General features: G+C 46.9%; 1 protein-coding gene across 10 annotated transcripts in view; it reads left to right on the plus strand.

Annotated features, from left to right (window-relative positions):
- The window catches only part of LOC138480764 (uncharacterized), an 807,842-nt gene that overhangs the window by 476,426 nt on the left and 304,140 nt on the right, over positions 1-27,276 (plus strand). For all 10 annotated transcript variants that reach the window (XM_069612499.1, XM_069612500.1, XM_069612505.1 and 7 more), the window contains one exon: positions 13,868-13,990. In XM_069612499.1, the coding sequence (XP_069468600.1) occupies positions 13,868-13,990 (123 nt within the window). The remainder of the gene's footprint in view (positions 1-13,867; positions 13,991-27,276) is intronic.

The following is a 27,276-nucleotide window of genomic DNA, read 5'->3' on the forward strand; positions in this document are numbered from 1 at the left end:
CAAGTTGGAGGCCCCAGCCAGATCGTTTGTGACGTCAGCCTGGCCAGGTGCGGCCTCCTTAATCATCGGACCTTTGAGGACTACAGGAATTGTGAGACAACCGGACAGCGCCACTGGAGATTGGTCATCAGGAGCCGACTTCAAAATGTGTCACGCCCATAGTCGGCAAGGAGTCCACGCAGTCCAGAGGGGGCTAGACGAGCTGAGAGAGAGGAGTCAGCGGTCGAGCGGCGCCAGCAGACGTGTAACAAAAGTAAGTGTGGTCCACGCAATAAGCAACCTATTCTTGTGCGGGTAGGGGTTGTATACTTAGAACGAGGGGATTGTAAATTTGCAATAAATGTTGGTGCTGAAGTGTTTGATAGCACGTGTACTGGCATAGGGATCGGAGCAGAGGTAGAAGTCCCCTTTTTGTGTTTAGTCAGCGTTCAGGTCGCGAGGCAGCAGGCTCTTGTTTCAAGCAGGGATTGTTCACTCGATAGGCTTGGGTCATGAGTGTATATGTAGAGATGTGTTATTCCTATTAGTTGGGTGTTTTAGTTTGGTGAATAGATGGCCTATTCCCGTAAGAGTTAGCTGGAGCTATTTTAGATTGTGGAAGGTGCATTAACTGGTTAAGTCTCCTTGGTCAGAGGCATATCACATGTCGGGCAACGCAGCGGGTGCAGTTCAATTCCATTGAATTGACAAGCATACTGCACTCCTGGGAGGTGGGAAGACAGCTGTGGGGTTCTGGGTGTCGTGGGTTGTTGATGTGGGGCTGAAGTAACAGGTTGTTGTTATGTGTGCGCATAAAGTATCTTTCTCTCTTATGTGAAGATTAGTTTGGTGACGTCACCCATAGGCCATTGCATAGGACATTGCGTTGTAAACGGGTTAGCAGTACGGTATTAGGATTGTTAGACAGGTGAACAAGCGGCAGTGCGTGGATGGCGCCTTCGCAGGATTGAGGTGGTGTGCTGGACAATGGCAGCTCTGGTGAAGGCGGGGCAGCACAAGAGTACACTGCGTAAGCTGCGGGGCCACGGAGGCCCGTATACAACAAAAGGCAAACTGCATTGGATAATGCACAACGTTTTTTATCCTTGTGGTGACAGTGGAGAAACGGAATCCTCAACTAAAAGTTTAGGTAAAATACAAGAGTGCAATGTTTTACCATAGAGGGGTGGGGGGTACAACGTATAGCGGGTCAGGAACAATAGTCCAGCACTGTTGCAAGACACTGCCTACCTATAACGACAAAATAGTAAAATACAGCATACAATGGTCCAAATATACGGAGGGAAAGATAGCAAGACTTTGGCCACCTAACAGCAGTTTCTCCAAAGACGTGCTGCAATCACTACTGACCCACTTACAGAGCACATACAAGGGGAAGAAGTTAGCTAACCATATGGAGATATTCGAAATGTGGTGTATGTTCCAGGAGGATAGACCATGGATGATGAGCTTGCCGGGGGTCAAGGAGGAGGGAGAGGACTCCTGCGCTCCTCTTGCTGCACCACCTAGCGTCACCTCCGATGACGTAGAGGAGGAGGAGGATCAAGGCTTATACCGGTTACGGGAACTAAAAGAAGTGAGGAAACCACGAGAATTAAAAGCAACAGAAGGATACTCAAACCCTATGTATAAACCGGCCCCATATACCCCAAAGGTTTATGGCCCAAGCGTCCAGCAACAAGGGATGGGAGAGAAGGCCGACAGCCCAGGCCTCGTCGAGGAGGGGCTGCAGCATGTAAAAAATGAATTTGTAGGAGTAGGTCCAGACGAATGGGTAGCGGCACAGGTACTCTTGAAATTACAAGGGGTCACAACAGGGGAGGCAGAAGGTGCAAATAGGGCAATAGAAGAGTTGGAGTTGGGACAGGGGTATAGAGGAAGGGCAATGCATGGGGTAAGGGAAAAGCAACTACGGGGAGATGAAGAAGTGAAACTAGAAGGGGAGGTCAGAGAACAGAAGAGATATTCAGCAAGGGATCTGGAACTGCAGGATCAGGTATGGAAGGAACGTTTGGCACTGTTGGGGAGACTGTTGGGGAGAGAGTGGAGGGAACGTGACAGAGAAAACACAAAGGGAGCAAGGCAAATAGCAGAGGTGAGGAAAAGGAGAGAGGAAATAGAGGAGAAGGGAGAGGATGAGACGGAAAGGGAAATGGCGTTTTGGAGAAAGAAAATATTGTTACAACAAACACGTAAGTAACACTTGAAGGAGTTAAGGTTGGCAAGGTTGGCAAGAGAACGTGAGCAGAGGGAGGACGAGAGGGCACTCAAGAAGGTGAGCAAAGCAGTAAAGGAGGAGCTAGGCAGCAAAAGACGCGATGAGGAGCAACGGGGAGGACAACAGAACAGGCAGGACCGTAACGGATGCACAGTGGGCAGCGCAAGTAAGTCTAAGGTGCATACGACGGGGAGCGATGTCACACACTTGGGGGTACGGGAGGAGGAGAACACATGCGGCTTCACGAACATTGATCTAGACACAGTAACAGTACGCTACCTAGTTCCACGTAAATTGACCTTCTCTAACAGATTCTGCAGCGATGGGGAGGAGGTCGCAAATGGAGACAGTAAAATCAGTGACGAAAAAAGGGAAGGGCCTAGTAAACTCTATATAACACGAGCCGGCACTGGGATGTCATGGGAGTGCAGAACACAAATGGAGAGGGCCAGGGAACAGGACACCGGCAACATAACCCAAGACGCAGCAGACAAGGAAGCTCTGCAAACACCTTACAATGACAGCCTCCGGAACCTTCCAGGATACAGGAGGGATAGGGCCGCGATCATACAAAACATAGGACACGCGTGCCCGCTGGGTGGGCACACAGAAACACAGGACACTCCACATCTGCCACATGCAATAGAACTGACAGACATAGGAATTGAGCTCGAGCACAAGAGCGGACTTATTCAGATACGGCAGTACAGAAGGAAACCTGAAGAAAGGGCAGCGTACTTGCAGATGCCTTTATTAGAAAGGGGAGGGAACAGACCACAGTATGTTCAATGGAAGCACACAGACAAGGAGAACATCAAATGTAGGCTACCCTCACTATGTGGGGCGGCGGGAAAATGGATTTATATGAAATGGAAAAAATGACGGCGGGAGACAGGTTGGCAGTGGGTGACGTCAAGGGCTTGCTAGTATCCATATTGGGTGACGCAGGAGGTGACATTTGCAAGAGTTGGTTGTTCCCAGGGGTGACAACACAAAACACAACGCATGTAGGATCACCATTTGCAAATTGCAGACACGTTGTATGGCAGGCACTACGAACACAATATCCCAACACATCAGATATAGGAGCCATTACGTCACGCAAGATGTGTGGCGATGAAGCTACTGTTAATTAAATCCAAGAGATTCAAGAGATTTGGCGCCTCGAAACCAGAGAGCTGTGGGATAAAACAATTGCTTTTTTTATCACATCTTGATACAAGGGTTACCAGAGCAGGTACAGAGACGTTTGAAAAAATTGGTAGGGATGGAGCCCAAGGCTAGGTCAGAAATGCAACTCACAATAGGACACCATCGTAGACTATGGCAAGAAAAGATGAAGCAAAAGGCAGAAGACAGGAAGGCAGATGAAGGCAGATGAAGCTAAGCTGGTCCATAAGAAATGATCCAAATATGCACTAGAAGGAGCATTTTTATTTAAATAGTATTGAAAACTACAGTTTAAAACAGAGGAGTTAAACTATTGTTTCAAACAAACATTTCTTCACCTTCGTTAGTTACTCATTTATTAAGGAGCACTTATAACAAGCCCAGCCCCACAAGCACAGATGGCAGTTTCACAACCCCAACCTCAGCTCCAATGACAGCAACAGTACAGCACTCTGCAGCAATTCACACCACAAATGGGAGGAGGGTACATGGGAATGGGCACTCACCTAAATAACTATAGAGAAAGGGGAGGGTTCCAATGAGAGTGGGGCTTTGGACCTCCATCACACCACCCAGGGGGGATTCAAGGGATACCCACAGCAAGTGCAACAGGGACAGGGCGAGGGAGGAGGAGGATTCCCAGGGCAGGCATGAGAGCCATCCCAATGTTGGACCTGCGTGCAGCTAGGTCATATTTCCTGCACATGTAGGAGCAGAGGGATGAAACCAGTGTGGGGTGAGCAAGAGCAACAGTTTGAGAATGTGAATTCACTTGTTTCTAGAGCCCTTTATTTCTTGTCAGATACAACAGGTAAAGGAGTGGTTGGATGACAATGCACAAGAACCTGACAACATATCCAAAGAACAAAAGGAACTGCCCATTAAAATAGGGGACCAGGTTCTGCACAAAAGTGTTACGAGGCGGTTCATTGCGACTCGCTTCATGGACCCACACATAGTTGAGGCAGTCACAGAAAGAGCTGTTAAACTTGAAGGATGATCCGTCTGGTCCCATCTACAAGACGTTAAGACCTACAAAGTATTGGCCTCCCCCCAAGGCGACTCCACAGGAATCGACAGGGCCATCCCTGCAGCAACAAGCAACCCCCAAGAAAGCATTAGTGCCCCAGACACACATCAACCTGAAAGTTCCCCATCCCTAATAGAGACTCCTAGCCACCCTATTGTCTGATGCTCCCAGTCACCTTATGTTCCCACTGCAACACTGATGCAAATTGACCGTAAGTTAAAAGCACCCATACATAAGAAAAGTCAGCATTCATGGATGATATATATTTATTGCATAAAACCTTTTCCGGTGCCTTGAATGAAAGTCATAAAATGTTGCAGCACTATAAGCTAACTTGATCATTCCACACTCGCAATCTCATTATTCATCACACTGTGTTTACCCTTTCTTAACATTCTTCTTATTTGCACATGCAGGGCTCTGCGACTGTTGATTATACATGTATAACTGTTGGTAGGTGTAGGTATGAGGATCTAATTTAGATGTTGCTTCCTATTGACAATCCTGAAGCACTGTCTCAACAATACATCCACACCATAAGAAGGCCGACACATTTTAGACCACAGCCAACACAAATATACTACTACGCATTCCTTGAATACATAGCATAAACATATCCACAACTTCAGCACCGTGTCTATCCTGTCCGGCCCACACTTTGGGCCTCATTACAAGTCTGCTGGCCCGGATACAACGGTACTGGTAGGCTTGCCAGTACCGTTGTTTCCAGACCGGCAGACTACGAGTTGTGCTTGAGGGTGTCGCACTGCACGCCAAGTCTGACCTGGCGTGCAGAGCGGCGCCCCTGATCACAGCATGCCTGTAGCACCAGCACCATTCTGAATGGTGCCAGTGCTACAGGCATCCCCATTGCCATTGAGCCCTAGAGGGCTCAATGTAATGGCGATGTACCGGTACCGGCGCCCGCGAATGGGCAATTACCGGATACGGCGGTGTCGGAATACCCCGTAAGTTGCCCATATGTGGCTGCCGAACCAGGATACAACTCCGGTGGCGGCCGTGCTGGTTTTACCAGCACGGCCGCCACCAGAGTTCTAATGAGGACCTTAGACATCGATCCATACGGAAAATATGGGAAGAAATGTTTGCATGGGCATTGAATGATTATTTAGTACACAGAGCTTAAAAGTAATTACAAATACTAATACAATAACGCTTTTTATCATGATTTTTAGGCGGGCAACTTTATCATCTCATCAGCCGCAATAGCGGTGTAAGTAAAGAGAAATAATGGTTCTGTTAATAAAAGTTATTGTAACAGCTGTGTGGTTACTATGATCAACTGGCCTCCTAGCAACTGCCCCCCACCCAAGCTGCAAGAACTACTGTGTCAGGTGGAACAGAAGACACTGCTTATAAGGTAAGGAGAGGTAAGCGCAGTGTGGACACAAATGTTAATGGAATTGACACATACCTCACTGGTACTGGACACATAAACAACATGTGGTATAAGCACATGGCAGAAATTGGTAAGGATACTTCAGGGGAGAGCAGCTATGTCTGCTCACTGATCCCATATGCCATGAGCATCTCCAGGACTTTTGTAGCAACAGAAGTACCAGTAGCAACAGCACAATGCCTCCTGTATCTCACAATGTTCCAAACATGGGGAAGATTCCAAGGGAAGACAGCAACCTTAAGATGGAGGTCAAAGGTAACATTTAACTATGAAGATAATTTCATTACATTCAAGACATTACCTATGATGAACAATTATTGGCAGCACATTGAAGTGCTCTGATACATAAATGATGGTCCAGAAAAGGGAGAGACGAAAACAGTAACAATGGAATACCTACCATGATAGAGGTGAGCAAGGGAAATAGGTAAAGAACCCGGCTTTTGGGAACGACCACAGGTGCTGGTGTATGGGAAGGTATACACAAAGGATGGATTGGAGGATGGAATAATGGGGAGTAAGGCTCTGCTGTTGATAAAAGAAGCCATAAACAAGGTCCAGGAAGAAAATGATAAGTGCCTCAAAGAATGGGCCAAAAGTGTGAGTCTGCTGACTTGGGTGGATAAAGAAGATGGACCACTCACAGTAATACCTCAAACAACACCTGCTTTGTGCTACCAACATGACGGCGATGATCAAGTAAGGAAAAATGAAGGGTGCCAAAGAATAGAGAAGATTACAGAAATGGGAACTGGTACGGCGGTGCTGATGGAGCACTATTGGGCCTGTTTTTCCAAAGCTTATGACTAACTACCATCAAACTGGGGAGGGATATGCTCCCTGGCACATGTCAACATACCCTCATTGGTAGTGCCTAAGAAACATGTCAAGATAGACGACTTCCCTAAAATGTACGAAGGAAACGGTAGGATGAAGAGATCACTGCTATCGACACAACACCCGCAAGGTAACGCCATTAACCATAAGGAGGCACTCCAGAGAGTAAAAAGAGAAGGAAACTACTTTGAGGGCAGTCAGGGATGGCACTTGATGAGGTACCACCATCTCACAGGCTCTTCAGCAGGACTGCTTTTCTTCTCAGCACTAATATACCCCAGATGTCAAACTTATGCCAATGCCATGTGGCATCAGAATACAAGATGGCAGCTGATGATGACTATAATTTCAACAGTGAACAGGTTCACCGAAAAAAAAAGAAAACCATAGAGCAATTTGACTGGGGGCGCTACAGAACAGTTACGTCCTGGTTCGCCTCATGACCATGGAATGAGGTGTTTGCGGCAAGATAGGGAGTTCCTGCTGCATGTTCACACCGGCAAATGACGAAGACAATGGCACTCTTTCTGAAGCAGTAGCACAATTGGCACAGATGCACACCATTCTTCTTCCAAGATGGAAGAAGAATCTAAGGGTACGAAGAAAGACGGACGCAGGTTCTCGTACATCTGGTCCTGGATGCCGTCCTGACTTTTAGATGACCTAAAGATACTAGCTGGAGGACTGATCAAGGGAGTAGTTCCCTGTTTGGAATAAAGATACGTCTGGCAAAATGCAAATCGACTACGGAAGAGGTGGTTGGAATGAAACTACTCATGGCCCTGGACAGTGATCAGCAAATGGACGACATAAAAAGAGAATGTGAAAGACTAAAACAGCAGATAACAGAATCAGACATGTATCCACCCACAATGAAACTTGAGAATCCATGCGATCCAAATAAATACATAGGTAAAGTTGTTTACTGCCGACCCAGAGGTGGATGTGTCTATATGTATTGGTCATTTGAAGATCATGTCAACTACTATGGACACTTGGCTGGAATCACAAAAGTGTGGCGCTTGATGGACGACAGAAGAAATCATAATGTTGTGGTCGACAAGTCGACCAGAGGGGGGACTGAAGAGGGAAAATCCGAATATGCCTTCAGCCCTGAAAGACCACTGAACCGGAAGAAGCACCAGGACAATATGGCCGCCGATCCCACAAACTTATACCAAATCCCACCACACTCACCATGGACAGACACCATGAAAGGTACCCTACCAGCCAACCATACAATCCTGCAGTAATACGAACTGTGCCTAGAGTGAACAAATAGATACAAGAAAGAACTGGAGACAACCGCATGGACAGACTTGACTAACCTCACCACGAAGCCATGCCTCAAGTCGTTAGAGAAATCACAATGTAATAGCTACGTTAGACAGGAAGCACACGTGCAATCTACACAGTTGGGGCACTCATACACCAATCTACATGAAGAACACACGCGTACAGCTCTATGAGTTAGAGGACAGTGACATATACATACTGTCTACACATATATTATTTTGTCACTTAGGCTCGCTACAGCAACACAGAAATGCAAGATGCCAGAGGAGCTTGAGTACTTTCTTGCAGATGCTTACTTGCAATTAACCCTATGGAAGGATAGGAGCAATCGAGGGACCTGACTGACCATACCCCACACTAACCTAAGTACATCATGGAAAAATATAATAGGAGCCAGAACAGGCCATAGGGAACTGCAGTAGGCCATTATCGTCTCAGACGAATCTCAGAACCACAAGATGCTCTTCAAGCAGAACAACCATGGCACGAACAACGGCGGCCAAGGCTATTATGTTGCAAACGACATTCCACACACAGAGCCAAGGTTACTCTGGCTGCAGCAAAGATGATTCCCTGCAAAATACAAGCTATTTCGAATTGATTGAGCCCGAAAGAGCGGTCTCCAACCACATGACTCGGCCAGAGCTGATATTGGGCCATGGCTCGGAGGATGGGAAAGAGCAGCCGTCCCACGGCCAGACAGCAGTTCGCAACATACTTGCTCTCCTCCAGCCACTTTGTATGAGAATCGAACGCTCTCATGGCATTAGTCTTCTACACATATTGTATTGACACATAGTTGCACCTTGCTGACACATAGTATACATGTAGAGCAAACAGGTGTTTTGCGGGCTGGGAACAGAGTTTGCCCCAGACTTGGGGGCCTGCAGCATGATCAATCAGGACCCTCGGGTCTAGGGGCAGATGGCGGGGGCTACTGACCAATTACAAGGCTCACCCAATGTAAGATTTTTAGAGTAGCAATTTTTAGGGATGATCCAAGTACACCACCTGATGCAGCAGCATCCAATAATACCATCTCTCTATAAGTTCCTATACTGGAACTACCACTTATGGGCCAATCCTGAGTGCTGTTAGGTTTGGGGAGGGAGCCTGCTGAGTGATGCAGACTATGATATTACAAGTCTAATCAACTGGCCTGCGAGCCAGAATGCAGTTAGATGTGCCTGGACCTGCATCCGTGCATATGACCCCTGTGTGTTTTGAATAACAAAAACGCAGTAAACTCTTTGCTATTGTGTGGACCTCAACTTCTTTGGGAAGGATTTGGGGCTGTCCGTGAGCTAGGAGTCCACAGACCCTTAGCATGGATTTGCCTGCCCAGAATTTACCCTAACAGAGGTAACTCAGATACCTCAAATGTTACCACTACGCCAAATTATGAGTGAGCCAAAATTGGCATTAATTCCACAGGCAGATATTCCTCCAGTAGAATTTTCTCCAGAGGTAATTCATCCAAAAACTGGAGTATCTCTGTGGTCAAGCCCGTCTGCAGAATTACCTAAAAAAAAACACTCAATTTCCACCGAATTACAAGTTAGGAATACCTGGAATTTCCTCCAGAAATCAGAGGAATAACAGCCAAAAACACAGGATTTATTTACCTCCACCAACATGGTGGAGGTAAATGCAGACAGGTCACTGAAATCAAGGTGCACCAGATCACCACAGGAGTATATAACGGCCACACCCTCCCCCAACACACATCCAGCCAACATGCAGCCACAAGCAACCGTTCATTATGGGCACCACTACCTCTTACCCCACCTACTGCTACAGCAGCTTGCAAGACCCCAGCCTTGAAGGAGACAGGCAACACAAAGACACAGGAGACACATGGCATGGGGGTCACACATTCCACGTGTCCGCCCACCCCCATGGAACTCAACTGTCAGCAAATCAGTGACTATCTACAGTCCGCACCTCCCCACCATCATCGACCTGGGTGATAGGTGGGAAAATATTCAGCAATTTGTAATTACTACAAGTCCCATGATGCAACGACAGAAGTGCACAGAACAGACCTAGTACACTGCCTGACCCACCTCATAACTAAGACAGTACTTATGTAATGACAGGTACACTGCCATGCAAGGCAGCACAACGCATCTAGTCACAACCATACTAAAAATGCACTGCAACACCATAACTGAAACGTGATTTTCAGATGACATGACCCTGACAAATCCTTAATTAATGATGAATCCTGCAATGTGACTGATTGCAATTGTACCATGTATGAAGAGTCACATCAACCTCACACAGTCCATGCATGTCTTGCATGAGAAGCTGGCCACCCACAGTCACCATGGCTGACGATGCATGTTTAGAACCATAGCAAACCACAGTAGGAGGCCTACCGTGATGCGCAGAGGTGGACAAGGCCATGCATTGAGTGCACATTTGGATTTGTGAAAGCCAGAATCAGGTGCCTACACCCCACAGGTGTTGCCCTCATGTGCAAACCGGATGAAGTCGATAAGATAGTATTCATCACTGCAAAGATACACTACTTGTGCACTTGAAGGCACATTTAAATGCCACCAGATGAAGCCTAATTACACCGTAGCTCAGGTGAGGATGAATCTAAAGGTGTAAACAGTTCACCACATGGCATTTAATGTGATGTGATGGAATGCACAATGTCCTGCAAGGACCCCATGGACAATTGGCCTTCACCATGCACCCATGCAACAGTGAGGGCATCAATGAGGCACTGAATACACAACTTACTCAACCATATTATAATCACCTTACAGGGACACTACTTCAAACAGTGATTTATTCTGAACTTAACATACCCTGATCCCCAACTCCATCACCCACCCCACACACTGATCCCCAACACAAGCTCCCATCCCACACACTGATCCCCAACTCCACCACCCACCCCACACACTGTTGCCAACTCTACCACCCACCCCACGCACTGATCCCCAACACAAGCTCCCACCCCACACACTGATCCCCAACTCCACCACCCACCTACACACTGATCCCCAACACAAACTCACAACCCACACATTCATTTCCAACTGTACCAACCACCCCACAAACTGATCCACAACACAAGGTCCCACCCCTCAAACTAGCCCCTGGACATGATCCCACTAGTGCAAATTCTTGTCCACATTGTCAGCAGACATTGTGTCACATGCTATACGGCGCTGTGAGCGCGTGGGTGGGGTGCTGACTAATGAACCCTCAGTACGGGTAGTTAATTTCAAACTCCCCTGTGTGGCTCACAGACATGGTCCATGGTGAGGTGGATGGCCCTGGACATGGCCTCATGGGAGGAAGACAGATGTTCAGCCAATTTACGCACCCTCTGACTCATGAGACACTGGCTTGCGTTGCTGCACTCCATGCTCCTGCACAGCTTGTCAATGGATTGTGACAATTGCCTGGCTGCCTCTGGATACAGTCCTGCATGGCCTGAGAATGACCCAATTGTTCCTAGCCCATGGAGTGCATCTCAGCCTGCCTCTGCTCATCCTGTTGAGACAGTCCTAGATGGCCTGCATTGTGGGGTCAGGCAATGGCTGGGGTGAATTGCTGCTGCCATGGTTGGCCTACTCCAGTGGAGGGGGGTAATGGAGACCTGCCTGGCCATCATAGGAGGAATCATGATGGAACTGGATAGCACGGCACAATTCCTGCTGGTTAGGCAGGGTGTGCAATGGGGAGAGGATACACAGGCCTGGCCTGGATTGTGTATTGTGGCTGGGCCTCACTTTGAGGGATTCATAAACTCTGTAGCCGGAAATTCCGGGGAAGGACACAGCAGTAATGGTAACTTCACTGATAATCAGCAGAATTTTCGAGTTTCGGATAAGTTTCTTCGGTAATTCCGAGACAGGTTGTAATTCAGAGGAAACTCCGCAGGACAACACTGTGTCAAAGGTAATTCCGATTATGCAGAGTTACCGTAGAATTACTTCATGGCATCACACATTTTTCCACTGGCAGACCCCTGTTGAAGTAGTTGCTGTTCAGAAAGATGTTAAGAATGGGTTATAGCAGAGATAAGATCGGAGGGGAGTTTTTTTTTTCCTCACAAGGACCATATTCTCTATATCTCTGTTCACTTTGTCTTCTGCAGTGTGTTATCGCCTCTGTACGTATCTGGGGTTGACACGCACTCTCTGGGCCTCATTACGACCCAGGTGGTAAGTTACCGCCTGGGTCGTACCTTTACCACCATGGCATAAACTACGTTTACGCCATGGTGGTTGGCGGACTTACCGCCCCATTCCGAGGTTGGCGGGGCGGTAAGTCCCCATTAACCCATTTACCCTTCCCCATTCCCATTTTTGCCCCATAGGGCATAATGGGAGTGGGGAAGGCGTTAATTACGCCACCGTAAATTACGGTGGCGTAATTAACAACAAGGTCCCTTAGCGCCATGGATTTTAACACCTGCAGGTGTTAAAACCTCCATGGCGCTAAGGGACCTCGGAATCAGGCGGTAAGGGTCGGCGCTGTTTACGCCGCCGTAAACCCCTTACCGCCTGGGTTCTAATGAGGCCCTCTGTGACCTCACCAGATGCTCTCCCACCTCAACGTACCGCCACTATGCTGGATTGCGCTGTATGCAAAATCGCTCTCTTTACATTTCTGCTCTTCGTCTTTAGTTTCCATGGTAATTGTAATTGGTTATTTCTAACGCGCTTAATACCCAGAGGTTTGTTACGGCTGACCGGGGATAGAACCTGTGTTGCACCGCATCGTCTTGCTTTCAAGGCGAGCACGTTGCCCCTGAGCTATCCTCCCAGTCCATGGTCTTGTTGAAAACATCTTTCTAAATTCTTCTTATTAGACTCTGTGATCATCAGCTCTCAACAGGCTTCCTGTCTGTCTCCTCTACGCTTCCTCCCCTTCTCACTATTGGTTCCTATAAACATTGAATAACCACCCGACCCAGGAGCTTAAAAGCTATTCTATTAGAGGAACTGTTGCAGGCCAGGCTAAAGTTCGCATACTAAGGCATAAAGGGGAGTCTCTAACACTCCACTTTATCTTCCCCAACCTGCCTTTACTGATGACGTCATGCAGGAATGTATATATGTGTAGATGTTACCTAAATATTTATGTAAAGTGCTTTGCTATGGCTTGTAAATGACGCCCGAGGCATTACCTGGCCGGTAATACCCCCCACCCCCCTCGGGTTATATTGCTTAATTATATACCTTTCACCATCACTTTGTGGCCCACTGGGGATATTATGCAGCCGCTCTTCAGCAATGAAAAGGAGCTCTCTGTGGTAAGTGGGCAGCAAGCAACGTCCTGCAGGCAATTCACCCGAGACCCATTTTATATGTACCTTTTGTTTATTTTAAGATTGCATTTATTTATTTGCAAGAAAATAGCGCTTTGACAAGATGCACTGTACGCAAGGTCCTATTGCCCTACAACTGGGAGCTTTACCATAGACCACCTCTTACAGTGGTTGCTACTTTATGCTGGTGATGAAGAGGGGGCTGCCCCCAATATCAAGATGGAGGGCACAGACATGCAGTGCATACATTTAGTCACAACTTACAGTACAGAAACATATGGTCAGATGTGTAGGCAACGTATGCCAGTCTGGCAAGCAAGAGTCTGGCGTAGGGACACTGATCCCATGAGAACACTCAGCGATCACAAGCACTTAGGACCTTGGGAGAGTGCAGTAGTTACTTAAGGAGGGCAATGGGGATCGGAGAACAGCTTCAGGGGTACCTCCATTGGTGGGCTGTTGTGGGGTGATCTGCTGTTGTGAGGACATTTGAAAAGGATTGTGCTTAAGATGTTTGATCTCTGGCAGCAATGTTGGAAAAGCTGTGATTGTTCTTCCTTCTTTACCCCACGAGAAACCTTCCGCTTCTTTTACCAGGTGATGACGATATCACACCAATCCCTCCAATGAGTAGCAGCAAAGGCGGTGTCACCAAGGTTCACCCTGGCAGCACAGGAGAGGATGGATCCCAGTCCAGCAGAACACTGTTGTCCAAAAAAGGTATGATGCCATGTTTCCCCAAGTGCAGCACAAAAAGGTCTTCTAGACAGTCATTGGTATTTGACGAACCTGGATGTCTTCATAGAGCTGTATAACAACTGTGGATCAGCACCATAGGGGGTCCCTCAAGGAGAAGGAGGGTGTTCTTTATATGCCACTCTCACTTTTTATATAATTTCTTCTATTACTCAAAAGTTAATAGCTGGGCACTGGGCAGTTACATTATGTCCACAGCCTGCTGCTAAACACAAAGCCAGGGCGACCTCAGGAAGCCATTGGTGGCTCTTGCTCTAGAATGATTAAAAGACTGGAGTGGGATGGGGGCATTGGGAGGGCGGGGGTGTGATCACGTGCTGATTTACACAAGCTGACTTGTTTGCCTGTTGTGTAGTCTCCATATCAGCCTGCCACCTGACAGATAATGTGACTAGCTTGAGAAGCGAGAACTGCACAAGAGATGCACTTCTCTTTTTCGCTGTTTTGAAACCTCTGAATAGTTGAATACCCATTGGGGTTCATGTCCAGTGTTTCATCTGCCACCTTATCTGCAGGATGTGCCTGTTAGGCAGAGTGGCACACACTGCACAACCGTTCAGACCAGAGAACACTATCACAAGTCTTGCCCCTCTAGTGGGGCAGTCCTTATGCAGAAGAACTAGTGTAATGTCGTCTCTTTATAGCGTTGCTTTTTATCCAGCATAAATCATATCCTCAGACCCCTTGTTTTCTACCTTAGTAGCACTGGGAAGATAGTTATAGTTAAATATCAGCCACATAGTATTAGCAATGTTTAGCTCTGCCTGACCTCGAAATCCATGGTATTTATAAGACCAGCCATGCTTTCAAATTTAGAGTCACTGATAGTGTGTTTAAAACATGCTATGAGTTCTATCACACTCGCCCCATAGGAGAACCATTCAAATAAGTACAAGCTCCATGTATGCTCTCCAATTGCAGGACATGTGTTCTTCGAATGCTGTGCCATCTCACACATGTTCCTGCACATCAACATGTTGCTAAGCAGTGTGGGGGTCATTCAGCCACTGTATTCGACTTTAAAAGGGGCCTCATATGTCACTCTGGGGCCATAGGGCAATTATTGTCTGCAGACCTCAAATGTAGGAGAGCTGTATGCATGTAGGGTGATATAATTGGTATTCCCTACACTACGGTGCAAAATAAGCATCAGAAAAATTCTAAGATGCGATACCTGGTTTGTGGGCATGAGCTAAGGAATAATAGTAAATGATCTAATAGCATGAGAGTTCACCTGACTATATTTCAAGGTTTCTTTTATTGATATCATCAGAGGTCGAAGTGAAGTACCACTACTTTATTCTTGTTTTTCTTTGTTAACTGTTAACAGATCCACTGCACTTTAAAGCCATTTTCACTGTTCCGAACTGCCCTTTCTAAGCTGAAACGTACCTCTTCGTTTGATTAACCCTAACAGTTACAGCTAAACTGAAATCTGGTTCACTGTGCAGTCATAAACCCTTGAGATGAGGCCTGGATGAGCTCCATCTGGCTGCCTCTTAACTATAGGAAGCTGGAGGAGGTTCTGCTAACACTAGGACATTACCTGTCGCATCATCCCATCTCCCCCTGATTTTTAGAAAGCTTGTCAAGTTGTTAGTTCAGGTTAAATGCTTAGTTAATACAGCTGATAAAATGATGGACCTTTACTGCCTCAGTTTCAAAAAATGACCTAATACCTAAAGGTCCTTCAGTGCCTCGGAATCAACTTTTATTTTCTCACAGCGCTCAACTTCTATCCTCTCACAGCGCTTTACTCTAAGCACGCTTACACTCCCCATGCTCTTATTAACCCAAATTACTTTAACTCCTAAAAGTCCTTAGGTGGCTGGCACCTCTATCCTAATAATCCTCAAAAGAAATTAACAATAGTACTGCTCTTAGCTCCACACACACAATGGCACTTAACTTGCCTTTACAAAGCCAGTGGCTTTGTTTCCTAAAAGTCCATAGGTGCCAAGCACCTATACCCTGCAAATCCACAAATATGTTAATTCCACTACTTATAAATGCATGCACGCTACTCTTCACACAATTGATTGTCGCTTTTTAGCACTACACGTATTGTAACCAATTCTAAATCAAACGTACACATCATACAATTCTGTGCACATCGAATAAAGTTACAATCGTCTCCTTGTGCATGGTGTTCCGTGAAAACTTCTCCCTATACATACAATAGTGTATTTAACATGTGCACATGTATTGTTCCACGTCGGGGAGGCATCCTTTCACATATCTGGATATACTTTGCTGTCTCTACAAAATACAAACAAAGTGTTTTTCTTCTTAACTGTAGACATGAACGTCATCACATCCCTTCAACGCTTAGAGGTGCTTTCCCCTATCCAATCATCAAGCCATTTATAACGGCAACCATGGCAACCTTAACATGGGAGCGCTGATTTCAGATCAGCACGTCACCTTCCAAACGATCACCGAGTCCCCCCAGCACCACGAGTGACGTCACCACTGTCTTGGCACCAGAGAACAGCGGCACATCTCCGTCAAACGGCGTGCAGGAGCGCCAGCTCTCACACCCACAGCAATATAGGGGTCTCCTCTTGTCATAGCGTTACCTTGCTTCACTTTGCTGTCTCTAGCGCTTCTATCTCTGCACATCTCAAACACCAGTCACCTGGACACATGCTGTCCTGTTGGTTAGCTCCAAACTCGGGTCCGGCTTCGGACACCGCAAAAGGGGACTTACTGGGCCATTCCGCCCTTGGAGGGTCCGGTAATTCCCTTTCGCAGGACCCGGAGCCAGTACGTCCCCATACCCATTTGAGCCCACATAGCGCTCAATGGGAATGGGGAGGATGGTAGCAGCAGTACCGTTCATAACGGTACCGTTGCTCCCATCCTGGCCAGCTCGCGGGTGCCGCTCTGCACGACTGGTCTGACCAGGCGTCCAGAGAGGCACCTGCAAGCAAACTCGTAATGTTGCGGCATGGCAATAACGGCGCCGGTAGCACTACCGGCGCCATTGCTGCCTTACCGCAACATTCGTAATGAGGCCCATTGTGTAAGACTGGCAATGAGCTTCTTTTTATCCACACCGTCGTCATCACACAGCTTCTGCTTCAGTACTCATGCTCCTGTATGACCATTCCCTTGGGACCCGCGCGGTAGCTCCTTCTTCACAACATTTGCCCGTGGATACAGCTCTGGGCTTCACAGACCATTCCCTTGGGACCCGCGCTGTAGCTCCTTCTTCACAACATTTGCCCGTGGATACAGCTCTGGGCTTCACAGACCATTCCCTTGGGACCCGCGCTGTAGCTCCTTCTTCACAACATTTGCCCGTGGATACAGCTCTGGGCTTCACAGACCATTCCCTTGGGACCCGCGCTGTAGCTCCTTCTTCACAACATTTGCCCGTGGATACAGCTCTGGGCTTCACAGACCATTCCCTTGGGACCCGCGCGGTAGCTCCTTCTTCACAACATTTGCCCGTGGATACAGCTCTGGGCTTCACAGACCATTCCCTTGGGACCCGCGCTGTAGCTCCTTCTTCACAACATTTGCCCGTGGATACAGCTCTGGGCTTCACAGACCATTCCCTTGGGACCCGCGCGGTAGCTCCTTTTTCACAACATTTGCCCGTGGATACAGCTCTGGGCTTCACAGACCATTCCCTTGGGACCCGCGCTGTAGCTCCTTCTTCACAACATTTGCCCGTGGATACAGCTCTGGGCTTCACAGACCATTCCCTTGGGACCCGCGCTGTAGCTCCTTCTTCACAACATTTGCCCGTGGATACATCTCTGGGCTTCACAGACCATTCCCTTGGGACCCGCGCGGTAGCTCCTTCTTCACAACATTTGCCCGTGGATACAGCTCTGGGCTTCACAGACCATTCCCTTGGGACCCGCGCTGTAGCTCCTTCTTCACAACATTTGCCCGTGGATACAGCTCTGAGCTTCACGCTATGGGGCTTCTCTTCTTCTTCTGTTCCCTTCGGGCCTGCGCTAGGAGTACTTCCTCGTTTCTTACAGCGCTGAGCTTCTCAAATTATTTCCCTGGGGCCCCCTTCCTTTTTCCCTGGGTGATGGGACTTCCTTTTCTTTGGGGGGCAGTGGTTCCTCTTCTTTCCTACTGCTTCCCCCCTCAGCAGACTGGTTGGCTTTTTCTTCTTATTCTCTGAACACATGTTCTTTTTACTGAGTTTCCTTATTGGTAGTGTGATAATGCTGCTTCTCAGACACTTTCTTAGATTCCTTCAGTCAGGCTTTATTGAAAGTCGCCTTAAGGTGGCACAGAGCAAACCCCTGGGTCCCATCACCCCGGCTGACTTGTCCCCAACTGACTAAAGCTGGAACCTTCACAGACACTCACACCTAAACATTCCGCTGTGACACATTAACATTCTCTCAGCTCATACATACACAGCAGGCACAATACAACACAACCCACTAGCGTAACCTGCCCACCGAGTCAGCTGACATTGCGGCATGTGCTGCAAGGTGCTGTGAGCGCCTGGGTGGGGTGCTGGCTAATTAACCCTCAGTAGGGGTATTTGATTCCAAACTCCTCTGTGTGGCTCCACTGGCATGGTCCATGGTGAGGGGGATGGCCCTGGCCATGGCCTCATGGGAGAAAGGCAGTTGTTCAGCCAATTCACGCACCCTCTGAGACACTGGCTTGCGTTGCTGAACTCTGTGCTCCTGCACTGCGTATCCATGGATTGTGACAACTGCCTGTCTGCCCCATGGATAGAGTTCTGCAATGGCCTGAGAATGACTCAAATGTTCCTGGGCCATGGAGTGCATCTCAGCCTGCCTCTGCTCAATCCAGTTGAGAAGGTCCCAGATGGCCTGCATTGTGGGGACAGGCAATGACTTGGGTGAATGGCCGCTGCCATGGTTGGCCTGCTGCATTGGAGGGGGTGAATGGAGATCTGCCCATTCCTGGCCATCGGAGGGGAATCATGATAGAACTGGATAGCATGGCGTGATTCCTGACTGTAGACGGAGTGTGCAATGGGGAGAGGCTACGCAGGGTAAAGGATTCTGGGGAGAACTGGCAGGCAGGGGAATGTGATGTACTAGAAGCGGGGGGGCAGAGTCTGACAGCATGCTTGCTGTGCCAGCTGTGGCCTGCTGGGATAGTGGGCTGTCATGAAGACTGGGTCCCACATGAGGGGCTACAGTCTTCCCAGCTGTGGCCTGTGGTGATGTTTTCATGAGGGTCTTCTGTAGACGCACCATGGTTGTGTCCTTCCCAACGCTAGTTGGGCCTGTGGATTGCATACTCACAATATGCCTTTTTTTGGGTGGCACTGTCCCACTCACATGATAGGCTGACTGTGTGTGCTTCCTAGCGCTGGTTGGTGCTGGTGTCTTGGAGGGTCTGACAAAGTCTTCCTGTTCCCGGGTGTCTTGAGTGCCTGTTGGGGTATAATTCAATTATCCATCAACACATTGTTTCTGAGGTGCATGGTGATATGACATTATTTTTCACGTGTATGATGTCATTGCTGTGTATTGTTTATCAGGGGGGGGTCATGTGTCTGCCACTGTGTTCTGACCATGCATTGTGTAGAGGCAACCAGGTGAAAGGTGTGGGGTTCACTGCTTACTATGTATGTGCATCCTTGGCATGGGTTGGCCAACAGGGTGTCATGTACAGATGTGTTTCAGGACTCCTGAGGCTTTGATTGTGGTACAGCAGTGAACTGATTTCACTGCATTGATTTGTGTGTGAGTCAGATGGACGTAATGACGTGCATGGAGTGTGCAATGAATGCCTCTACTGTGCATTGTTTCTGATGGGGTGTGTATCTGACATTCATGCACATTCTATTGTCACATGGCTGCATGATGTATGTGTTGTGCATGTGCATGGGTGATCACCATGTGTCAGGGGGGTTGTACTGTGTGCTGACAGTGTGCATTGGGCCTTCTGGGATGCATGCCATTGGTGATAGTTTGATGTCATTCCCTCCACTTCCTACTCGGATTCCCTGTACATGGGTCATTGGTTTGCTGACTGGTATCACTGTGGACTTTGACTTGGCCTTGCTTGTGTATTGTGGCTGAGCCTCATGTTACTTGCGTATGCCCTGGTGTACAATAGGTAAATTCTTGTTTTTGTATGTATGTGAGTTTGCAGAGTGGAATGTGCATAATGTATTGTCTGGCTCGTCTGGTGTTTGTATGGGTGATGGGTTTGAGTTTGTCATATGGGGAAGACGGAGTTGTGCAGTGGATGGCTTTGATTAAAATGCAATCCAATGAAGTCAGTTCCCTGGAATATGTGCAGCCATTAGAGCTGGGTAAGAGCGGGGATGATGTGTGAATGTTTGTGTAGATGGATGATGAGTCTGGCTGCCGCGTTTTGTGTGGCTTGACGCAAGGCAAGGGAGCTGTTGGGGAGTCCAGCGCGGAGAGCATTTGCATTGTCCAGTTTAGAGGGAGCATGTGCTTGGGATTCTGTGTGGAAGACATTAGGGTGATTTTAGGTAGGAGGGGTAGTTGTAGATTACATGTTTTGGTGACAGCGTCTATGTGCTGTGTGAAGGAAAGGTGGGGGTTGATGGTGAAGCCAGAGATTTGACAGAAGCTTGAGCCGGATCTCCTTAAGTTCCGGAATCTTCTCAAGGCCCTCCATTTCTCTTCTCCCGTCCCTCTCCTGCTCCCTTGCTAATGCCCCCTTCTGCTGTTTTTACTGGCTGCCTGGGCCCTTCTGAGTCTTACAGGGCACCAGGCGCTTCTCAACCAGTCTACCCCAGCACCCACCATAACCTGCACTTGACCTCCCGGGCCACTTCCCCTGACTGGCTTGGTGGGGTGTGCCTCCTGTTAGGAAAGAGTACTCTTTACTACACCCTTTCCTTCTATTTATATGGAGTCCCGAACCTCTTGCTTTCATTTTTGAATCTGACCTCTTCTTTTTAAAGGACAGTGAAGCCTTAAGCTTCACTACATTGGCTTTTGGTCATATGTTATAGGGTAACTGATACGTCCTTCAGGTTGATGGTTTCCCTTAGTCTAGTTACTTGGTTACTACTTTTAATAACTTGATATCACTTGTGGTACCTTTTTTATCATTGTACAATGCATGTTACAATGCAGTACAATAGAGTACACTTTGTGTTTTCCCCTAGACTTACACACAGAGGATTTTTGTTTACTCAAGATGTGTTAAATGGACAAGCCAGTGACAGCCGTTTGGCTACTAATTGTGGCTTGCGGCCAAACAGTGCCATGCCACGAGATGTTTTACTTGTCCTTTGGCCAGAGGCACAGACAGGGTAGGGCCTGAGGGGCAAGGGTCACCCAAAATCTGTAAATGACCACTCAGCAGCGCTGTTTGAGCATTTACAGATATTTGGTCAGTGCAGTGGGCCCAACTATATTAGCTTCAGGCCCCATTTGCTAGACAATCCTGGCTACGCCTCTGCCTTTGGCCATCTTGTCTTTTAGCCTTCTTCCTGGCCTGAGAGTACAGGCAAATGCTTATATGGACCTCCAGTGCATGGGAAAGCAAAAGCTTTTAGTGGGCTAGTGGAGGGCAATGGGCGTTTGCTGCCAGGAAGTGGGCTGGGACTGTCTGGTCCCAATCCCCATACTAGTGCCAGTGTGCCTGGGTGGGAATGAATGAGTTGTGCCCTGATTGGACCACTGCTGGGTTGTGTGTGGGGCAGTTCTGTCATTGACTAGTGGGGGCTGCTGCTCCTACCTGGCTTTTTGGATAAGTAGAGGACCCCTGCACACACTCTGTAGAGATCCTGGAAGAAACCAAATTAGCCAAGTCTCCCGAGCAGCTACAAGACTTGCAAGGCGACCGTCGACCCATCAGAAGAAGGCTTTGTTACCAATACCTGCTGATGCCATGGTAGAGCCCTGTCAGGTAAAAGATCTCCAGCAGTCCTGTGAAGGAGCTGAAACCCTTGGAGTGGCGGGAACATCCATTGTCAACATCAGCTCGAAGTCCTGCAAAGAAGAGCCTTCTGAAGTACCGCAGGACCACCTTGTGGCTGACCAACTCTGAGTTTGGGCTACCGTGCTGCTGACGTCACTGTTCCGAGTTGAGGCATAGTACTTGGGTGCTCCTCAGCTTGTGCTACAAGTCTTATCTCTTCAGGATTTCATGATCCTAGCATCAAGTGGACCCAAGATAGGAGGGAAAGTCTGACCACAACAAGTGAGTCCCTTTGCGTTGCTGTGCCGCGGTGACCTAAATCTGAAATTGCTTACCTGATTCCTGTCCTGAGAGTGCCTCACATCGAGTTTTGCTGCATTCCTCCACTGAGTGTCCTTTCACCTGCATCAGACACCAACCAGAGAGCTGTTTGAACCTGGGAGCCCTAGGGATCAGGGGCTAAGGCTGATGGTGGGAAAAGTGACCGCTGACATTCTTCAACTGACCTGCCAAGACTCATGACAAATGAAAGTACAGGGGGTGAGTTATGGAGATACTTAACTGGCCTCTTAGACTCCCTTTAAAAGTCTGCTAACTTTTATAGAACGTTTCTAACACTTTTGGATTTGCCATACCTTCTTCACACACGCACTCCGAAAGTTGGGAACACATTTGTTAGCTAGTTTAACTCGTCCTCTGACAATTGGAACTGTTCACTGCACCCCAGAGACAATACGTTCATTTTTTCCAGCTTCACAAGCTGCATGGAAACTTTGCTAAACTTTTGGGCAGAAGGCCCAAGACAATTTAGGGTTGGAATTCTGAAGTTAAGGTGGATTCTCTGTAGATTTGTAGTGCAAATACTTACCTGTACTCTTCTTTTCAGAAGTTTGATATGTATTTTGCCCTACACCAGTAATTGTATGTATGTATCTAATCTTTAGCATTGTGTGATAGCATTACCTGTTCATAGTCATTGTCCCCTGTGTGTTTTGGCCTTAAGTAAAGGAGTATTACTAACCCTGATTGTCTAAGTGTAATCTTTGACTGCTGCACTGTTGTGATCCCCTTACAAGCTCACCACCTCTTGAGACTTAACCTAAACCACTCGCTTAGCTACCTTGAACTGGTTTGGGTATAGCTCCCCAGAGTTGTCCCTGTCACAATATAGGATGGCCTTCTATACATCTGCCCACCAGGCCAGAGTATATAAAATCACCCCTAATAAATTGGTGTACAGTGGTGGAATGATCCTCTGCACTTAACATTTAGGTGTTTAGTGGGTGAGGATCAGTATTGGGTACTCGTGGCATGCACTGGTGAAGTGTCTGGATTACACTTACAGAGTACACTGCGATATTTGATTGTCTTGTACTTGACAGTCACCTACTATTTTTGATAACATGGAAGCAATTACTTTAACTGCTTTAGGTTCTTCTAAAGTGGATCACTTGAAAAAGGTGTGTAGTGACAGAGGCCCGACAGTCTCTGGCACTAAAGCTGAATACATTTTTAACATTCTATATTTTGAGAAAAGTAAGGATGTACTTACCCTAACTAATGGTACTGATAGTGGAGCTCTGGCTGGACCCAGCAACAGCAATTGAGTTGCTGCTACTGCAGCTCCTGATGTTGAGGATGACAAGGAAGGGGGTGAATCCTCTGGATATTATTCCATCCCAACCTCAGATGCTGAGGCAATTTTTGACTTAAAAAAGGAGAAACTCAGTCTTAAGGAAAAAAGCTTGTGTTTAACTTGACTAGGCTAGACTTTGAAAGAATTGAGAAGCAGAAGGACAGAGATCACCAGATGGAGCTTGCCAAGCTTCAGGCTTCACAAACTTCTTTCAGAGGATCTGGAGATGGTTCTGGGTCCTCTTCGCATCCAGCATTCCTAAAAGATCTGCTCCATATGTATGAGGAGAAGAATGATATCATTGATTGTCTTGTAATATTTGAGTATGCATGTGAAGTAAAGAAGTTAATGATGCTTATAGGATAGCATGGTTGCTCAGTAGACTGCCCCATTCTGGCAGTAGTGCCATAATGGAAATGTCAAAGGCTGAGAGACAAGACTTTATTAAATTAAGCAAACACTCATCTTCAAGTTTGGGAACCCTCCTGCCCAATACTTGAGGAGGTTTAGAGAGTAGAAGAAAAACAAATGTATGACTTATGTTACTTTTGTTACAGACTCTCTGAAAAATGTGTGTGCCTGGGTAGAGGGTTATCAGGTACCCACCTTTGAAGGAATGATTAATTTATTTTTGTGTCTTGTTCCCAAGAGATTAATCAGCATTTGGCTGACTCTAAGGAGTTAAATCCTAAGAGGTTAGCCACTGCTGCCAATTTATGGGTATCACATAGAGTGCCCCATAAGGACAAGCCTGCTCTTCAGGGAAGCAGAAAGAGGGAAAGAAGCAGAACGAAAACTATGGTGGAGGGTACTGATGAAACATTGTCCCAGAAGGCCCACACAATGTTTACTAAGGGGAAGTCACAAGAGTCAGGTTAGGGTAGTGGGGCTAATCCTCCCAAGCATGAGAGTGGTTTCTCTAAGCCTCCCTATGTGTCAAGCACCAGTGGGACCTGTTAGACTTGTGGGCCAAGTGACTACAAGAATAGAGACCCCAGGTGTAAGGGTAAGACCTTGGGGGTCTACTCTGCAAGTCTGGCTTCTCTTAGTATGAGGAAGAAGAGATTGCAGCGGTGTCCTTCCCTTTAGATTCCTTACCCACATGGCAAGAGTGTGAGAGTCAAATAGATTATTTGAAAAATAGTGGTGCTGGAGCTTCTGCTCCCATCCCAGTGTGCACCAGGACCCCAACCTGTCCATAGAGCTGGGGTCTGCCCAATAGCACTTTAAAATGGAATAGCAGCACCCGTGAAATGGATGGGGATGCAGATTAATACTCTAGCATCAAATCAATAATGACAACTCAATAGTTTGGCAAAGGGATTCTGTTTAATGACAAGCACAAAAAACAGGAAGTTTCATGAATATCAGCGGTTTTGTGATCTTCCTTCTCAGTTCACAACTCCAACGAACTTCATAAAAAACACATAATTTAAACTAAAAACTCATCATCACTGACGTGTAACGCTCAAAATGTTCTATGCAATTCTATTGGTTCTAGGAAGGTAACTTGAATACAGGTACTATATCTGTATATGATAACAGAGTGAGGGGATTGGGTAAATACGGTCAGGTGGGACATCTAAGCCATACCTTAAAAATGGCTACTGTAGACATCACTAAAAATACAACATCCCATTGGTTCTACTAACTATAGAACCCTAGATTACTTGGTGCACTAAGATTGGGTTGGCACCAACCCCTACTCATACTTTTCCACTTTGCCTAGCAGCATGTAGAACGGTCAGCCAGGTGCAGGGTGCTCGGCAGCTCCCCTGGCCTTCCTACAATTATTGCTACAATCTTTCATCACTTCAGTGGTCATGTGTCAATTATTTCACTGTGGTTGGCCTCGAGACTGCATCTCTGTCTAGAAAAGTTCTGATATCTTTGCATGGCCCAGCCCCATCCGAAAGTGTGAAAGTCTCACTTCTTCTCGTTCGGCTGGTCACATGATTCAGACACTGTAACATTGCCTCATTCTTCATGTAATTTGTGTATTTGATTTTTGTTTTGCCCACCACCTGATATTTTGCTCCTTATCTTGACCTTTCTGAATAGGATATTCTGTTCCTTGCTTCATTAATTGTAGCTACTGTTCTTCTATTTTAGCTGATACGACCTTGATTTTTAGCACGATTTATCTCTGTCTGAGTTTCGCTTCTGTCTTTCATTCTTGATTCGTTAACTATGAAACTCTCTTCATGTGGCCTCCAGTAACCTTTGGTTGATGCTGCCTTTGTGCATAGTGGAAGTATACATATATAAAGTGCTTCTATTGTGGTAGATATCTGTAGGTGGCGCTTGCTGCAATCTATCTTACTACTAAGCATAGCAAGCCGCACGATTTTCCAAGCTTTCTTGCGGTTCCACGCATATGTACGCGTGTAAACTAACTTAATATCTTCATCGTGCTTATGGCATAAACCTCTTACATTTGACACTTTAGGTACATGATGTCCTTTATTCCTGGCGTTTTGACTGTTTTTGTCATTTGCAGGTCGTCATATCATCTATATGTGAGTCAGTCCGGGTTCTTGTGACGTCACCATTCGTCTCCTATTAAGACCTGATTGGCTTCTTCAGGAACTGTACTCAGATGATCTTTATTTCGTTTCATTTGTTGATATGGTTTTCTCAATGGGTACCTTACTGTCCACATTTTCTTAGGTGTTGATACCTCAATGGGTGTGGTTCTTCTAATAGGTACTGGACAGAGCCCCACTGCGGCTCTCTGCTGGTTTATTTGCTCATTGTACATCACATACTTTGGTGTGAACGTTCCCGGTACTTCAAAATGGACGGTTGGAGTGCGCGCCATACTTGGGACCTCCGCTACACCCCCCCCTCTGGGCGATTCATCAAACACTTTCATTTCTTCCTTTGTATCCATCTCCTTTGGATCCTCCGTATTCCTTTTCGCTTCGTCCCCCGGGTCAATTTATTCTTCATCTTCTGGGTCTATAGATGATGGTGTGAAGAAATGTCTCTTTGGAGTCCATATTTTTATGACTCCTTTTAGACCTCCTGCCGTTCTTACGTGTTCATCTTTGTTCCATATCATTAGTTGACACTGTCCATTTGGGCTACATTAGATCCATCTGCCCACATAATTTCTATGTTTTCTGGGCTATGGAAACTTTGTACCTTCTGGTGCATGAATGCTGGCTTTCACAAAGTTTCTTATTTCTTCATCAGTCAGGTCTTTGAGCTTCCATCCTGGTTCGACATCAATCATGGTCTTCATCCCTATCACCTTTTTTGCAGTTTTCTGACACTGAGAGATTATTATTTTGATAACACAAAATCCGAGCGATATCATCACTAGCAGGGCTGCTAGGAATTTGACTGCATCTGCCATCCATTGTGGGACCCATGAGAATAGTGATCCGAACCAACTGACATCGTCCACTTCATCAGTTTCATCAATCATTTGGTTCTGTAGTTTTGTCAGCATACCTATGGCCTCTGTTAGAGTTCCATTTTATTTGTCGTGAGAAGGTATAAATGTGCAACATGATTCTCCGATTTTTGCACAAATACCTCCATCCATGGCTGTGATCATGTGAAGGACATATCTGTTCTGGAGGGTTATTAGTTGAATTGCTCTTAACTCTTCTCTGATTGTATTGAATCCTTTTATGGTTGTTTTGATGGTCTGCAGTAACTCCCATCTGGTTATCTGCAACCATTTAGTATTTTCTCCAACCTGGATTCTTGGCATGAAAATTGTCGTGAACATTGATGA

This window comes from Ambystoma mexicanum, chromosome 5p, assembly GCF_040938575.1.
Source record: "Ambystoma mexicanum isolate Mex_15411 chromosome 5p, UKY_AmexF1_1, whole genome shotgun sequence".
Classification (NCBI taxonomy): domain Eukaryota; kingdom Metazoa; phylum Chordata; class Amphibia; order Caudata; family Ambystomatidae; genus Ambystoma; species Ambystoma mexicanum.